This window comes from Rhea americana, unplaced genomic scaffold (assembly GCF_003343005.1).
Source record: "Rhea americana isolate MKP2758 unplaced genomic scaffold, rheAme1 scaffold_413, whole genome shotgun sequence".
NCBI lineage: Eukaryota > Metazoa > Chordata > Aves > Rheiformes > Rheidae > Rhea > Rhea americana.
The window spans coordinates 64,694-81,965 of record NW_028186550.1 but is presented as its reverse complement, the minus strand read 5'-3'; the positions used below and the strand labels follow the sequence as shown (position 1 = coordinate 81,965).

Below are 17,272 nucleotides of genomic sequence, written 5' to 3'. Positions count from 1 at the left end.
CCTCTACTTCTTTGTCAATACTCACCCAGATCTATAATAGCTAGGGGTTAGCAAAATCATTAAAACATGACATTTAAGTATGCAAGTTGCTCAACTCCTTACAGAAAAATCTATCACAGAGACGTACATAAAGTCAAGTTGTCTTGGCTGACACCAACTGTTTGGTAACCTTATTATCCTTCTCCTCCCACGTTTCCTCTTCTCTTGACAGCTTTAGAACTTCAGAATTGTTGAAATACATCATCTGCATTCACTATTTGGTATGATCAATTTTCAGTCATATTTATCTTTACAAAAAAAAAAAAAAAAAAAAAAAAAAAAAAAAAGCTAGGCAAGGCCTATAGTGAAAAGTTCTTTGGCAGTGATTAGCAAAGTATTGTAAACAAATTCATTTTATAGAAGAAAGCAAAGAATTATGATTTGCCCCATCATTCTTTCAACCAAATTGCTACTGATAAGATTTCTGATCCATAATCACAGTGGTTTTGAAGGAGAGTTAAATAAAGGATACAGACCTTGCAGAGTGTTTTAGGAAGAGCACACTAAGTTCAGAACAGTATGAGAGGAGCAAGTATTTGGCAGAAAAGGCAGAAAGCAAGCAGATTAAGTTATCATTCCATTTTTCAGCCATCTGGCAAAAGCATCCTCGACACCACCAGAAAAAAAAAAACATCATAATAGATTTGTGCCATGGTTCTAAAGAACAGCAAAACTTTGTTTCACACCCTGATTTATATGACACTTTTTTAAGAGGCTCATAGAGATGGTAGAAAAAGCACTGCATGTAAAGTAGTCTGAAAACAGGAGCAACTCTTTCCAGCACTATGGAAACAAAAAAGAGCAAGATAAGCCAAAACACCTAAGTGCTTATGGGCTGCATGCCCTTAATACTTTATCACTCATTCTTAGAGGGCACATATAATACAGTTTCTGTCGCTTCCCCATATCTTTTACAATACCTTTCCTGGCCGAAATTCCGGGAAGAGCTCTGTAACACTTGGCAACTGTTTGGTAGCATCTCGCTGCATGATTCCTGCAAGAGGAAGTGTGAGTTTGCCTTCCTTGGATTCTGCCTGCCTGGCTTCTTGAGGTCCCATCTCTGACTCAGAATCAGAGCTGCTGCTGAAATCCACCTTGTCGGAGGCAGCAGAGGAAGGAGCAATGATGGAGGGCAAAATGATACCGTCTCCATCTTCAGATACTACAATAGAACAAGCACCTTATAAACAAACAGGTTTCCTCCCTGTCTCCTAGCACAACCCCATAATGCCACATCTACTGTTTACATTGAATCATGCAAAGTTTAAGCCTCTGTAATTGTTGTGAGTACCATTCTGGTTTAACCTGTCATTTTATCCTAAGCGTTCCAGGTGAATTTCCCAGCCACAACTGAGAAAATGAGATAAAAAAGCAGTTTCATTGTGAATATCAGTATTTTAATAGTCACTGCAAATATATTTCACTCTATACCTAAGAGCTCATTTCAGACAGTCCCATTTCACTGCATATCACAACAAAGACCTACCTTCAGATGCAGTCTGCAGATAGAACTTTGATCATGCGTAGGTGCTTGCCACGGAACGAACTGCTAYGCAGCAGTATTTGCTTCCTTCAGACATTTCATACTGTCACAGAAGAAAGCCCTCACTCACCAGTGGCAGCTGCATCCTTTTCATCTTCTTTCTTTCCAGGTACTGGAGGTGGTGGTGGTGGCGGCATCAACTTGGAATCAATATCTTCACAGTCAGCGTCATAATCATCCTCATCTTCATCTAACCAGTCAGGAGACAAGAATGCCTGTTAAGCTGATAAGAAAAGGGAACCAGACACTCTTCCTCAGGTATATCATCCCCTCTGTCCCAACCCGTAGAGGTGATCATGTCTCCGCATTAGCTTAGTAAGATGACCATTCTTTTTTCTTAACTAGATCCAAAACTCTCATAACTTCAGCTTTCCTGTTCAAAACCATTTGCAAAAATGGAATTTAAGAAAGAGTGGAATGGGGGGAAAAAAGGTAAACTGACAGCAAGCAGGCTGGAACACTCAAAAAAAAAATAAAACAAAGAACAGAAGAAGAAAAGAAACGGACTGTCACCACCTTTCTTTACTCAAGCTTTGTAGAACTAGTAAAGCTGCTAAAGGAGTAAGAAAATAAGGTTGAAAAGTCTAAATCAACTTTACATCCCACCAGCAACAATATGACAACAAAAAGGTAAAGTATAACGTAACTTTAAGAGATAAGCAAAGGATTTAGCAATTGTGCTAGCAACTACTGAAAGGGAAAAGCCACGGATATTTGAAGATTTTTTTCTACTACAGAGCTCTGGGACTGAAAAGAGAACCAAAGCACCTTCTAGAGAACAGTAATTTTTGACAAAAGGATGCAGAGGCAAAACAGGAGAGGGAGACCATGTTTGAAGTGACTCATTAAGGGATCAGAACCTCAACTCTGTCTTAGATTACTCTCTGAGAAGGAGCTGACTGCCTGCATAGCCCTAATCCTAAGAACATAAGTTAAAGAAAGATCAGCAGGTATCAAGAATTCTCTGCAGGGGATCCCATAGCAAAAGAACGAACCTGGTTTCTGTTCTGAGTATCGTTTAACTTGGAAGCAAAACTCACRTATTAAAAAAGGAACATATCTAGCAGAGCCTTTATCCAGTGAAGGTTTCCCCAAAGCTTATATTCTTGAAACAGTGAATAGGAAGGGCACAATAACACACTCTTAAGAGAACCAGTGTCAAGGCCAATTGCCCCAACACATATCGCTAGTTGCCAGTTACTCCAGCCTCTTTTAAGTAATGCTTATCCCATTTACCTGGTCTTCGAACTGGTTGAAGGCTGCCCATTGCCTGCTTATACCTACGGCTCTCATCTTCTGCCACTTCATTAATATCTGAATAATCAACAGCATCTTCTGTACTCTTAACCCAACCTAAGAAGAGAAAAAAAAATCTAGTCATGCAACACTTTATTTTGATATATTACTAACATCTGACTTCACTATGCACATATAACTCCTTCTCTACATTTTTTTTCTTAAAGGAAAAAGCATTTGATTAACTGTTCCCATCAGATTTTTTTTTCCTTCATTCCAGTCAACAGCTCCAACACTTTCCAATTTCCTATAAAAACTAATAAGAAGTAACCAGCTTTAGTACAAGAGACACCTTTCACTTACTCAGTGAGACTGCTCAACAAACTCCGTAATAAAAAGAAATAATAACAATAGACTGGGCACTGAATAGGGTTGTAAGAATTTAAGATAGAGAAAAACATACAATAAATTTTTTTATGAGGAAAAAGAGACAAGAATTAAAAAACWAAAGAGAATAAGAGAGCATGTGCAAAAGGGACCAGGAAATAAGGTGGGGTTAACCCTGGCAAGAAAAAGAAGGCGAAGTCTTTGTCACATGAGTTGTGAACAGRTAACACCATGGTTTTCCTTTCAGCCCTAGAAGACCTGAGTGTTTCTTCTCCTCTAATAAGAGCTCTGATCCCACAGCTTCTTCCATCGTTTAACTATASCTAACCCAAAGCCTCACCTTCCTCATCCAGATGGGCTCCATCAGCCTCTGCATTATCGTCCTCGCTGGCTGTGATCTCAGTGATCAGGTTGCCTAGTCCCAGGGCACCCAACCCAGCCAGATGCTTCTTGGATTCCTAGAGAGACCAAAGCTGTATCCCAGCTGGGAGAGTCCTCCAGCTCCACCAGCCAGGCTAAGCCTTCAGCCGCGCTGTCCTGTGCCAGAGCCGACACTCACTGCCTGGTCCTGTCCTGGAGCCCAGACCGCTGAGATCTCGCCCCAGTCCGGTCCCAGCACGGAGCCTGCATCTCCAGGAGCCCTTCTCCCCCCKGACGGGCCCTTCCCGAGGCCCGCACCACCGGTACCCCCGTCTCAGCGCCCGGCCCGGAGGCCGCACTACTGGGACGTCCCCCAGGTCCGGCCCGGCCCGGCCCGGAGCCCGCAGCGGCGGCCGGGCCGGGCCGGGCCGGGCCCAGCAGAAGCACCGCCCCGCAGAGCGAGGCGACCCTCGCCGGTGTCGGCCGCAGGCAGCGGGCTGCGGCGGCCGCGCTACCTTGTCCAGGACGCTGTCCCCCTCCAGCTGCCCCGCCTCGTTGATGTTGCCGAAGAGGAACCCGGCCAGCGAGAAGGGCTCGGCGCGGCCGCCCTCCGCCTCCTCATCGCTCTCCGAGTCCGACATCGCGGCTGCGGCGGCGAACCCGCACCGGAACCCCAACCCGAACCGGAAGCGGAACCGGGCCGCGACCCGGCCGCGCGCGCCCCCTGCCGGGGCGGGGCCGCCGCGCGCGGCCGCCGCCAACGGCCGCCGCCAACGGCCGCCGCCAACGGCCGCCGCCAACGGCCGCCGCCAACGGCCGCCGCCAACGGCCGCCGCCAACGGCCGCCGCCAACGGCCGCCGCCAACGGCCGCCGCCAACGGCCGCCGCCAACGGCCGCCGCCAACGGCGAGCAGAGAACGCGCCGGCTTCCAGATTCACCGAAAATCGTTTATTGCATTTGCGAGACCAAGTCTGGCTTTCCCCAGGAAAGAACAACGTTTAGAATAGCTGCATTACGAGGAGAAAAAAAAGTTAATAAGAGAGCCAGAGAGACAGAAGTTTTATTACAATTTAATTTTGCATAATTTAAAAAAAAATTAAAAACTGTTAGCTGTAATACAAATTTTTTATAGTATAAAATCAAGTTGCCAGTGTATGTATCAGTACCACACTTAGTCGGAGGCTCGGGCTCCCACTGCTGAAGGACACATGCTGCATCCTCTTGCAGCCGGTCGGGGAAAGCCCTCATTAGAGATCCGTTTGCTCCTTTAGGTTAGCCCAAGCAGCACCACGATTTCTACAGAGCAAGGTTTAGCACTCAAAGCACAGTGAGGCTTTCCTAGTTTAAATTTCATATAAATAGCTACGGCTGTAAACTGAACAAAGCATTTATACGTCTAAACATGCTTCATAACATCCTTTGGACACAGAATTCCTGGACTGCTCAACTCCGTGTGGATGGCTTGAACAACATTAAAAAAAAAATCCTTACGTATTTGAGAAGTTAATCACATGCTGAAAGATTAAAATTGGTCTCTTTGTAGAAAAGAGTCTCTTTGAATGCTAACACGCACGCTGCATTTCTCCTCGGTAACAAGAAATCTTGAGCAGTTTTGGAAATCCTCGTAATTTCACTCTGCAATATTCTGGTCTTATGAAAATAGACAAAATCCAGCTATGTGATTGTTTAAAGTCTGTATTTGTTACTTGTCGGGGGGGGGGGAGGGAAATGTGGGAGGAAGGGAATGGATTGCAGACTGAAGCACTGGACTACTTACAATAAAACGCATTAAGAATTACAGAAAAAAAGAGGGAATATCATAACTGAGAGAATGCCCATTGAATGGAAGAGTTCATTGGATCTGTGCACCCCTGGAGTCCATTCTCATGGAAATCAGATGCTAGAGTAAATGAACTGTCAGACCAGCAGGACTTTTGCTCCTCTTGACAGAAAGACGCAGAAATACAAGGCATTTGAATGAGTCTATTAATGAGGTACTCTGAAAGCAGTAAAAGTTTTCATAGTTCTGTTCAAAGTTCACTCTCTGCTCATTTTCATCACAATGATAYTAATCTCTTCAGTACTGCTGTACAATCTATTATGTTACCTAGATGGGGATAAAGTGTTCTAGTATAACGTAATCAATGTGATCAATTCAAACAAATCGATTAAGCAGTAGAATTTTATCTCTCCATTCCCTCTTCCAGTTAACACCAGGATGGCTGCACTGTGAGCTTACAGAAACAAGATAAGTGTGACTATCTGCTCACAGACTTCTCCATACAATTATTGTCATCCAGTTAGGAATAGCCACAAAAGATGCAGAACTACAAGATTTCAGTATCTAAAAGAGTAAAAAAATTTTTAAAACAGTAGTAGCTTCAGTACAAATTTGCAAATTTGTGTAGCAAAAAAAAAGAGGTGCCTGTTGTTGAAATAAAAAGTCTATTTAAGAACAGTTCAAACATATTACAAACTTTTTAAAGTACATCTTTGAATTAAGCAAAAGTTACGGGCTTGCACCAGGGTAACTAGACTGTTGATTTAAGCCTGACCTGCATTAAAAATGTGCACTGGCTTAAATAAATACATTTTAAACAATGACAAACTATTTACTCAGTTACTGAAATTTACCTACAGAACAATAATCTTGAATTACAAGGCACAAAATTACTGCTGCCTGCAAGTCAAGCCCACATTAAAGGCCACCTACTAAAGTAAAGGCCGAAAGTGGTGAGTAGAAGTTACATCACTGAAATACTCCCTTACAGCTTGCAGAATGCCGTGGCARGAGCCACATCTGGAATAGCACTTCCTCTACAAGTACAAAAGATGCAAAGACACTCCAGACAACGGCACTTAGTGAAGAAAAATAAACAGAAGCCTGTAGGTTTCTACAAACGTCAGGCATTATGGATATTTTGGTGTTTTCTGCAATCAGGCATATTTGGAACTCAGTGCTGTTTCACTAGCTACATATACCAATATTTGAACAAACTGCATTTTTTAATTTACGGGTTGCAGTTTCCTAAAGCAATATCAGTATGAGCATACATCAGATATACAGAAATTGTAGTTAGTGTCAGCATCAGTTACGCTAGCTGAAGAAAGGCACATCCTCTTCAGAGGGGAATGTTGGCACAAATATGAATATGTCTCTATCCACCTGATATTTCTGTCTGTATCAGATAAACCAAGGCTAATTTAACACAAGATCCCTAATAACCTTGTTGATTTATTTTCTGTTATCTTACTAAAATGAGGCTTTTTTTCTCTCCAGGGTATACACGGTACAGTTTTGCATGTGTAGAAAGCATAAGAAAAGCAAGTTCTGAATTTCCAGTTGAGGCTGCATCTGGATGAAGACAGCACTGTCCATTTTAGGCAACAAAGTCCAGGCCAGCACCACTGGTTTTATACAAAATACCCTTGAAGTATGGTTTCATACCACCAGGCTCTAAGGTTAAGTCTAAGGAAGGTTTCACGCACTCATTTCTCAGCTGGTCCCAGAATCACACACAAAAAACAGTGCACATTCTGAAAAATTTGAAAGACAAAAGCCAGCAGCCATTTGCTGTAGCTGCTAGAGAAAGTAAAAAAGTACATAAATGGAACATCAGTTAAAACAGTTTATAATACGTGATCACCTAGTAGATGGGAGAAAACTGCCCAGGTAAATCTATCCAGTGACTGGCTAACCATTAAAAACTTAATTTGAACTATCAGTGAGTTGCCAGGAAGAAACAAGGGTTCCTGATTCCTGTWAACAGCTTCCAAATTTTCTGTCAATGATCTGCCAGAAAAACAGCAAAGGAATTTGTCATTAAATCTCATGTGGTGACTCCAAGAGCTTTAACAAGCGAAGTCACCAATTCCTGGAGAGCAAACAGGCTTCTACCAAGTCTCCGGAATTTATCAAAGTGAAAGCAGGATCACACCGCAAAGCTTGCTTTGAAAAGCGTCATCCCAATTACTTCAAACAGCTCAAGCAGGTAACTAACTTTATTCTCAGAATGTAAGTCTCTTTGGAGAGTGAAATAAAATCTTAAATCAGTTTAGAAGATTATGGAAGCTTTGTATCTGAACTACTCTTCCACCTCTCCATTCAACAGCACAAAATCACTCATTTGAGTGATTCATCATTATCCTAAATTCCTTATATTAGGAGAAATCAGTTCCTGCTTCTATTAATAAAATTATTTCAGGTGTTCTCTGCGTCTTGCTCATTGGATTAGATATGCCATATGTTAACTTTTCACTCTTCACTATGAAGTGAAGCTCAGTAATATTTCAGGCATTTTTTCATGTAAACAAATGGTTTTCAAGCTTTAAACTGACAACTTAAAACAACAACTGGACAGCCAGAATTCTTTCTAAAACCAATTTGATCAGTAAAGAAGGGATAGGAAAAGCAGCAGCTACACTTAAAGCAATGTTATCAGAATTTGTGCTTTTCAGCAAGTCCAGTAACTGATGGTTTTCTAGTACAGAAGATTGGCATCAAGGAAGCCCCTTCTTTTTTCTTCCYCCACTAAATAAGAGCAGAAGCCAAGTGATCCCTGGAGAAGCTAGAGACTAGAACTTCAGAAATTAAATAGATGTTTGACCTCTCAGTTGGAAGGAAAGGAAAAAAACAAAATAAAACAAAAAAACACTTCTGTTTCAGTTTCCCTGAAGCAGTAAGACTGCAAGAATATTCTTTGCATAACCCATTTCTGCTTAGAGCTGTTAGTGCAAGATACAAATCTTCAATTTAACTCAAAGATCCCTCCAAGATTCTAGTCAATATGCAATTTTGAACACCCATTATCTGAGGTAACTACAATAAGACACATTTTCTTGTGTTCTTCTTTGTCACAGGATACAGAACTGCACGCACAGCCTCAGCAAACACCTCCCGAACACCCTCCTGATTCAACGCTGAGCATTCCAAATATTTGACTGCTCCAATTTGTTTAGCCAGTGAAGTCCCCTGTTGCGGGGTGGTGGGAGCCAAACTTTGCTCTTTCAATTTTTTAACTGTTTCCAGGTCATTTCTCAAGTCTCTCTTGGTGCCCACTAGAAGAATAGGAACATTAGGACAGTGGTGAGAAACTTCAGGATGCCATTTGTGCCTCACATTTGCATAGGAAGAAGGGCTACCGATGGAAAAACAGATGACAAATACATTGGTTTGAGGATAGGAGAGTGTGCGCAGGCGGTCATATTCCTCCTGGCCCGCAGTGTCCCAGAGATTCAGGCTAACTGTCCGGCCATCAACAGTCATTTGGGCACTGTAGTTGTCAAACACAGTAGGGATGTACTCTTCTGGGAAGGCATTGGTAGTATAGCTGATGAGAAGACAAGTTTTTCCCACAGCACCATCTCCAACAACTACACACTTTATTGTCTGCATTCTTTACCCAGAAAAGAAGTCCTGCACAAAGCAAGAAGAAAAGTTAGGAAAAGCACACTCAGTGATAGTGATTTTAAAGATAAACTTAAGCAAGTGTTTTTAATATCGCTAACCATTTATTATCATGACCAGATATCACAGAATCCATTACAATRAGCGTATAGGCTAGAAAGTAAAGAGTGAAATGGAGATGGAATGGGTTGAGAACTCAGTGACAACTGGCTGCGTTCCAAACATATGAGTAAAATCACCCAAATTCTCTGTCTTGGCATAATCAGACAGYATTCCACAGGAAAAAGGGACACATCTTAAGAAGGTATCTGCAAGCTGAAAGGGACTGTGGCGTCCAACACAGTAACAAGATGCTTTATTATTTGTAGGTTACACACACATGCATTCTGTCTGAACTGACACTTCTTGTCTACATATTCTACTGTTTAAACAGTTTAGCACAAAGAAGCCTGTAAGAATTCTATAATAAACTGAGATAACCATTGCTGGGCTGCAGTTATACTGTGTGCTAGAAAAATTCACTCAACTCAGCATTAGTTAGACCTCAAGAAACTGCAGCGTTGAGAGGACACCAGATATAAGTGCTACTTTCTGAACCTTTTAAGAAAAGCTATTTTTTGAAGTATAATTAGCCATCATAGCCAGATTAGAATACATAAAGAATTTTTCTAAGGAAGCCAAGAACAGATTATTCTCACTAATCAGTGACAGAACAAGCAGAACTTAATAGGCTTGAGCYACAATAAAGAAAGCTTATACCGAGCATTAGGAAAACACATGCTATGAGAGACCAGCAATCAAGTAACATTCCTAGGCAGGTTGTGGGATTGTGATTGGAAATACCTGATGTGTAAAGGCTTCCCTATCCCTTCCTGCTACCCATTGGATTATCACTCCTACTCCTYAGATATAGCTTGAAACTCATTTCACTCTAAACCTTTATCACACGAACAGCAGGAATTTTGAAAATACAAGAAACAACTACAAGCAGACTTGTTTGTTGCACATTTCCATGCTGGAACTTCCACTACTAGCCTGAACAAGAAGGAACTTGCATCCGCCTTCTCACCCAAATGCCTTTGAGGTACTATCTGTAAGCCCCAACTTGCAACCAGCAGAAAATACTCTGCTTCAAACAGGAGGAAAAAAAAAAAAAAAAAGTGGGAAGGACTATATACACATTCCAGAAAAATTGCAGCTCAGACACCACTGAAATAGCAAAGGAAACATACCAAAATGAGTACTAGTGAAGTAATTCATTAATAAAAAGTCATTAAATCCCTTTCTGCCAACTTCCTCTTCAAGCCCATCTGAACAAACCAACAATTTCCTACAGTTTAAGTCTCAGCCCTGTCCTTTTTGACATAGTGTGTACCTATATACTACTGTCTTCCCACTGTAAGTGCATGTAATTCTTAAGGTAGGCTATTTCCACTTAGTRCAGAAGCTTTGGGATAAAGTTGCAGCAGGCAACTCAAGTGATATTGACTGTGTTCTTTATACCATACAGTGCTTTAGGATATATCAAAATATGTAGGCACTCATTACTTAAAAATCAGTTGCAGGAAGCAGTGCAGGGAAACCTTGATCTTGAAACACTCTATAGGGAAGGAAGTTGGAGGAGACAAGCAAGAGGAAGAATGCAGAAACAGTTTCTCTTTTGTGAAAATGACAGGAATTAAATTTCTGTAACAACATGAATCATCTAAAATGAAATCTAGCAGGTACTTTTGAATTTTGGCAGAAAATCATACATGTGAATTCCATCATGCATTAAAAAGAGCAGTCAACTCACTTTAAGGCTACAGTCAAATACAGAGGTATATGCAACTGCAAATTGTAAAGTTAATCAGTAAAATGAATAACATCACTGACCAACAAAAACTGACAGCAGGACTGCATGTATTATTCCAGAAGAGTTGCTTGAAGATTTTCATTAACAGGGCTAGGAGAAAATAAAAAATATATATATTTTAAAAGGTAAAATCTCTTAAATTAGAGGCTCAGAAACATTTGTTGCATTTTGCAAAACCCAAAGTTAAAATCCCTTTAATATAGTTACTTAAAGCATTACAAGTTAAATATTTTTAGCATTTTATTATTAATCACAGTTGAACACTATTACTGACAACATATAATACAGCACAGTATTTCTGAATCCAGAAGGTCTAGCTGTGCAAACGACAACAGAAAAGTGGATGTATTTTAATGTCGTAAAGCTGTACATCTAAGACTGTAACTCACCACTGCAGTCCTTACTTCCATCTCCCCCGTATGGCAGATCACTACCTGTCCTGACACTCTGGCCCGCTATCTCCAGATGTTTTCAAACTCTGCTTCCCCTTCCCTCCCAGGTAACATGCTACCTCTGCAGCTGTGACCACACACACAAAGTAGCGGAGGAGTTGTTCCACCCGCTTTACTGAGAGGTACMACAGTCAGTTGAGCTGTTAAAACCAAGCCAGAGGCAGCACACGGTGGGAATGAATCACAGAGGGGAGGAACATCTTAAGCTGGCATTGCTGCCAAATGTAATATTACTGAACAGCAACACAGAGCAGATTTTAAAGCTTATTCCTGCATTTAACTCAAATCCCTGGCTTAAATACTAGATGATCTGGTGCTGCAAACCTTAATGGCAATTAACAATTCCGGAGCAATATTTTTTTCCCATGCAACAGACAGCTATTTTCATTAGTTGATAAAAAGTGATATCACATAGTAGAGCTACATTAGCTACTTGCATTATAAACTCAAGTATAGCAACAGAAGTCATATAACGAATGAGATATACAAAGTCTTTTATGTCCAGTTCATATTTTTCTAAAGTAAATAAATTGCAAAGACTTAGGAAAAAAAATGTTTTTAAAACATGAACCACAAACTCCCTCAAGGTAGTTCATTTTCCCCTCAATGTAGGTTCATTTCTACCTACAGTTTTTCAGAGCAACACAAGGTACCCCAGAATTGCACCCCTACCTGCACACAGACATCGATGTTCCARTGTCTTCACACCAATATTATAACACAATATAGGCAATTTTATATATTGCTATACTACAAAGCCACACGGAACCACGTGTAGATTGAAAAATATATTTTTGTTAGAAAAATTTGGAACAGATTGAATCAAGTTGTTCAAAGGTTACTTATTTTGTTGGGGCTTTATTTAAGAATTCATTAGAGTTGCTGATGGGGAGCATAGTAGTAAGGTAACAAAAAAGCCTGGAATACAACTGCTCTTTTACAGCATTAATATCATCAATTACTTGACTAAGGTTTTGATTTTAGAAGAATCACATTCGCAGTAGAAAACTATTCCATTCAAACACGCCATAACATCAGACTAAATATGAACTACACATATACAAATAAAGAGCCTGCAGGCTCTGAAGTAGGCTCCTCTGCTGGTTTCTTAGCTAAAGGAATCATTTGTGGCAAATGCATGCTGCCTAAGGGAAGAGAAAAGGAAAAGGAAAAAAAGATTCACRTGATTAAGTACTAGAATGCAAAATTTAAAGACATTAATCAAAAAGAATAGAAAGAAACTCCTACCCTCGAGAAGTCTGTAGGCTGYGAGCAGGTGTAGTTCGGTTGGAAGATTTACATATGGAAGACAAAGAATTTCTTAATTTAAGCCGCAGTCAAGCAAACAGTATTACCTCTGTCTAACCTTCTGCTATTAAATCCGTATCACTTTGCACATAATATACAAAGTCTCTATTTATTCCTTCTTGTAAACAATTTGCATGACAATGAAACTCTCTTAAGCTAGCAAGAGGATGAGATTCAAATTTCTGAGTGGAAAAATTCCTTTTTATTTCTCAAGGACCCTTAAGCTTGGCACTGCACAGTATATGAGTTTAAATACATGCTAAAAAAAGAAAGAAACGCAAAACAAAACAACAAAACCTACTAACACACCCTAACCACACTCCCCAATCAATCATCATCAATGAACATGACAAAAAGCAGGAAGATTGTTACAGATTTTTTTTTCCTGGTGATGGGCTTCAAAAGAATTTTTAGAAAGAACTTTAGAGAGAGTAAAGAAACAAAGTAAGATGATTCCATGTATATTTCCAGGTACAACAGGTAGTAAGAACTCAAAAACAATAAAATACAGATTAACACCTTAACGCATCAAAAACAAGACTTGGAATCTAGCCACAGGAAGCTGGGCATAAGCTTCAAAGGCAAGTTTAAAGATTACTCAGCAAGAGGCAGGAGCCAACACAGAGTCCAAAGGAGTGAGAGAGGTAATTGAGGTTGAAGAGTCTGGATTTTGACAGGCAGCAGGCCACCAGCAATGCGAGAGAACCGACCTKGATTACGGTTAAGGTGGGAGATCCTCAGAACACGGACAACAGCTTTAGCAGTCATGACAAAATGGAGATTATTTTCAAAGAATCAAAAAACAAATCACAAAGAAATGYTGTGCAAAAATATACAGATGAGAGTTATTTCTATCCTGTCCATCAAAGCCTTTGAACGAGAAAACTGACATTCCGCTTTGGGTTAGCGTGCTGCTCAGAGGATGCTGCAAAGTCTGGGCTCAGCATCCGCACACCTGGCGCTGCCTTTGGAATGCACAAGATTTTATCGACCTGTCGAGACACTGTCTGGAGAGTTGCTCCCATTCTAACCTAATTACATACTTGATGGTAACATTAACACAGACAGTTTGCTCTCTTGTAGCGCAATGAGACATTTGCTGGAGAAATTAACTATCTGGAGTCTTCTTCCGCCACTACCACCCCCAAGCTATCGTAAGTGAAATCGCACTTAATGTTATGTCAAATTATTTGTGTGTGGAGAAAAAAAAGCTTCTAGATTTTATCCTCTAACACTTCTGAAGTAGTTCTCTATCTGTTGAGGAAAGGGAGAAAACAGTGACAGGAAAACAGGGAGGAAATACAAACCTGGTTTCTTCTGGGGCTTTCTAGATGTTCGTTATATTTTTTATACTTCCTGCACTTTGAAAATTCTTGGCAGAGGAACTAATTCTTAGCAGGATATGTTGCTGCCCTTGTAACATTAATGCTAGATGCCTTTTCTCTATTGGGTAGGTTTTAGTTTTGATATTGTTCTTTGATGATCTMATTTTGAAAGAGTTTGTCAGGTCTTCCATATCTCACTCTGCAGATTGGTAGGCCCATTCTGGCCAAAATGTAAGCAGAAAAAGTACTAGGAGTTTAGGATAAGTCATCCCCAATGAGCATAAAAACCTGTGTTGTTCTGTTCAGCCACCACCTTTGATCTAGCCCTCCTAGTTTTGCAGGCTCAGAAGTTTGATCCTGCTTTATCAAGAGCAAAGAGAAGCAGAAGTTAAGAAATCTAAACAACTTAATTGCTCATCTTCCAGTAACAAAAAATGAGATCAGAGATGATTCACACTGTCCACCTGACACAGGAAACTTTCAGCAAAGAGTTGGAAGGATAACGCAGCTCTAACTGTCCTTCTGACTTTGCCCATGCAAAGGGGKTTAAAAGACTCTCAATTCATGCAGTTTAGCCACCAGAGCTTACAAGGAAGAGAAAGAAGCTTTCAGCAGTTTAATCAAGACTGTGTTACTATTCCATAATAGCCCAGCTTACTCTCCATTTCTTTATTCAAGCGCCAAAGCAATGAACAAGTGCCAAACTTTGAGAATGTATCTACACATGCATGCCAAGAGAGAGCACTGAAGTTAAATAGGAGACCTTATCCATAACGTTCTCACTATTCCTTCAGCAATGAATGATCTGCTGGAACTTCTGAGCGTCTTCCAACATTTTTGCAGAGATTTCTGCCCTGTCATTTACCTGTTTAGGGAGAGAAAACACACAACAGCCACAATGGCAGCAGAGTGGGGAGAAAAAAAAATAAGCCAATAAGCCCAAGTCCAGCCTCATGTCCTACAAATGGGGGGGACCAGCAGGGCTTGCCATCTACAGACCTCTGCCCAGAGGCTGRGCTCCCCTGTACACATTCTCTAACGCCTAACAAGAGCTCAGTTCTCACTAGTTCTTCCCTGGGTGTGGACACTATAAAGGCCTTCCTTTTTTTTGAAAAATCCAAAACCTGTAATGCAAGGTTTTTTAGATCTCTAACCTGTTGAATTTGGCTGAAATTGGTTAATCATTTTAAAATCATTTGCAGGGTTGATATGCACACAGCATTACTATATAAACAGTGTCTCTTGGGGAATCACAGTGAATGTGTTACGCATAACATGATTTGAGCATCACAACCACACAAATCTCAATACTGTAACATTTTTACTACAGGCTCTCATACTCCAAAWTTTATCAGAGAATGGTGAAGTTAGTGACCAAATATCAATGGTATCAATGATCTCAAATTCCATGAATGCAAGGTTATTTTTGGGGGATTATGAACATTTCCAAAGGACACTAGGCATAAACTAGTGAAGTGGCSGCACAACTATGAAATAACACTACGCCAAGGTTTATCTGTACAAATACAGTCATATAGGAACTAAACATTTGAACACAAGTAGATACCTGAATCTCCAGTACAAGAAAATGAAACAGATCCTGCCATAATCAAACTGCAGAATATTAAACTTGCATTTCCTTCCGCAATCACATGCAAAAGTAGGGATTTGTCATGATGGGTTTTCTCAGAATTTCCTTACACGTGAATGACCCTAACATGCTTTGAGGGTGACGAGACTGGAAGTCTTGACAGCACCATTCCACTCCTGGATCTGCTACATACCTCCTAGATGCTAGAGGCAACTTCCATAGTTCCCTAATACTTCAGTTTATAGTTTATAAAAGTGAATAATATATGTCCTTCCTACTGTCTAAAGTTTCTGGCAAGGTCTTACTCATTACTGTTATAAAAAAAAAAAAAGAAAGAAAGAAAGAAAGAAAAAACAATAGAACAAAACCCACCCAACTCTGATATCAAGTTCTGTTAAGAAGAGCATTAAACAAATTACAGAGTGAATGACAAGCCCAGTTAAAGTCCTTCAAATTCGTTTTGAGGTGAAAAAAAAGTCTAATAATTTACCACTCTATTACTTTTATCAGTTGGCATTTACTGCTGCTCTAAAACAGTATTTTTAAAAGAGCTGGAACAAAGCCACTGCTGTATTTGAGGGGCAATATATACCCTGAGAAAGTCTAGATTTTTTTCCCTTCAAGAAAAAAACAAMACACACTTTTGGTTCTCCCTCCCCAAATTTCACTGGGAGGAAAAAAAAAAGACAAAAGACAAAAAAAAACACTCTTGGTCATTCCATCAATAACAATTTTCAAAAGTCTCTTTAAATAGTTTTGATATGATTAAAGACACAAGCATGCACTCAGTGAGTACGGTATGATGGTGTGAGCTCTAAGATATTGCAAAACTTGCCAGCTGCGTTTGCACCAAGTACTGCATCTGTTAAAACCGAGCAGAAGTTATCAGTGGCTGGTGGCCCTCTGCGGTCTATTAGATTTACACATGCAGACGCGTGATAGTGAAGTGAAAAAATACAACACACATTTTAATGATAAGGACCTCTGTAGTATTTGAAATGCAACGATGTGAAAACACTCAGGGCTCCCAAAGCGGCACAGCCTCATCACGTGACCAAATCAAACCGCACRCTCGGTTTCCTCCTAAGGAGTCTTTGCACATAGTGGATTTCATTGTTCTGCCAAGGTCTCTGTAAAGTCCCTTCTAAGAAGAACATTAACAACAACACTGCGTGGAAAGACTCCAAAGGCTAAAACGCCAAATACGTCTCSCAACTTTACCTTCTCTAGAGAATGCCGCGTGCAGACCGAGCACACAGGCCCAAGGCAGCCTTCCTGCTCTGCAGCTCACATTTGGCACAGGAGCGGACTTAAGGTTTTGCACGCTGGAAAACCAGCTCGGGACAAGCAGCACGGAGCTAACGAGGCGGGCACAGGGAGAAGCACGCTGCAGCGCGGGGCACGCCGAAGCAGCACAGCGGACGCATAACCRACGACAGCGTTTCAAGCTTCCTTACAATTCTGAGTAAACACGACTGAAACCACAAGCGGTTACGGAGAACCGGCAGACGCCGGCTGCCCGCGGCCTCTCTCAGGGAGGGAGAGCGAACTAACGCAGGAGGAGGAGCGGACCCACGGCAGCCGCGACGCCGAGGCCCCCGCGCTCCCGCCCGGGAGGCTTTAGGGACAGCCCGCGCCCTGCCCTTGCCGTCTTCTCCGGGAGACAACCGCGCACCTCCTGAGGGAGCGGACGGCGGAGCGGGCGAAACCCGCGCTTCCCCAAATGGCGGTATCCACCGCCGCAGCGGAAAGCCGCCGCTGGCACCGG

The 17,272-nt window shown here is 41.3% G+C and overlaps 2 protein-coding genes across 6 annotated transcripts in view; both read right to left on the bottom strand.

The window, feature by feature from the left end:
• The window catches only part of TAF1 (TATA-box binding protein associated factor 1), a 38,026-nt gene extending 33,776 nt beyond the window's left edge, over window positions 1-4,250 (bottom strand). Inside the window, exons 1-5 of one of the 3 annotated variants that reach the window (XM_085314859.1) lie at window positions 4,081-4,250; window positions 3,546-3,663; window positions 2,819-2,935; window positions 1,653-1,772; window positions 960-1,201 (exon numbers count right to left, since the gene is read on the bottom strand). In XM_085314859.1, coding sequence (XP_085170985.1) covers window positions 960-1,201; window positions 1,653-1,772; window positions 2,819-2,935; window positions 3,546-3,663; window positions 4,081-4,206 — 723 coding nt within the window. In that variant the 5' untranslated portion in view covers window positions 4,207-4,250. The remainder of the gene's footprint in view (window positions 1-959; window positions 1,202-1,652; window positions 1,773-2,818; window positions 2,936-3,545; window positions 3,664-4,080) is intronic. The other 2 variants (XM_085314856.1, XM_085314858.1) reach the window with 2 other exon arrangements.
• A 358-nt stretch (window positions 4,251-4,608) lies between these two features.
• RHOG (ras homolog family member G) lies at window positions 4,609-17,016 on the bottom strand. 3 transcript variants are annotated; one of them, XM_085314854.1, is made up of 3 exons: window positions 16,726-17,016; window positions 10,849-10,918; window positions 4,609-8,982 (listed from the first exon to the last, which is right to left on the bottom strand). In XM_085314854.1, the coding sequence occupies exon 3, from the start codon at window positions 8,959-8,961 to the stop codon at window positions 8,386-8,388; it is 576 nt and encodes a 191-aa protein (XP_085170980.1). In that variant the 5' UTR covers window positions 8,962-8,982; window positions 10,849-10,918; window positions 16,726-17,016; the 3' UTR covers window positions 4,609-8,385. The 3 variants fall into 3 exon arrangements, with proteins under 3 accessions (XP_085170980.1, XP_085170979.1, XP_085170981.1); XM_085314853.1 differs by lacking the exon at window positions 16,726-17,016 and adding an exon at window positions 14,677-14,891; XM_085314855.1 differs by lacking the exon at window positions 16,726-17,016 and adding an exon at window positions 12,529-12,545.
• Between the last annotated feature and the right edge of the window lie 256 nt (window positions 17,017-17,272).

What these genes read in the sequence shown, in the direction of transcription:
- RHOG (XM_085314854.1), bottom strand. Translation starts at nt 8,961, where the DNA reads ATGCAGACAATAAAGTGTGTAGTTGTTGGAGATGGTGCTGTGGGAAAA.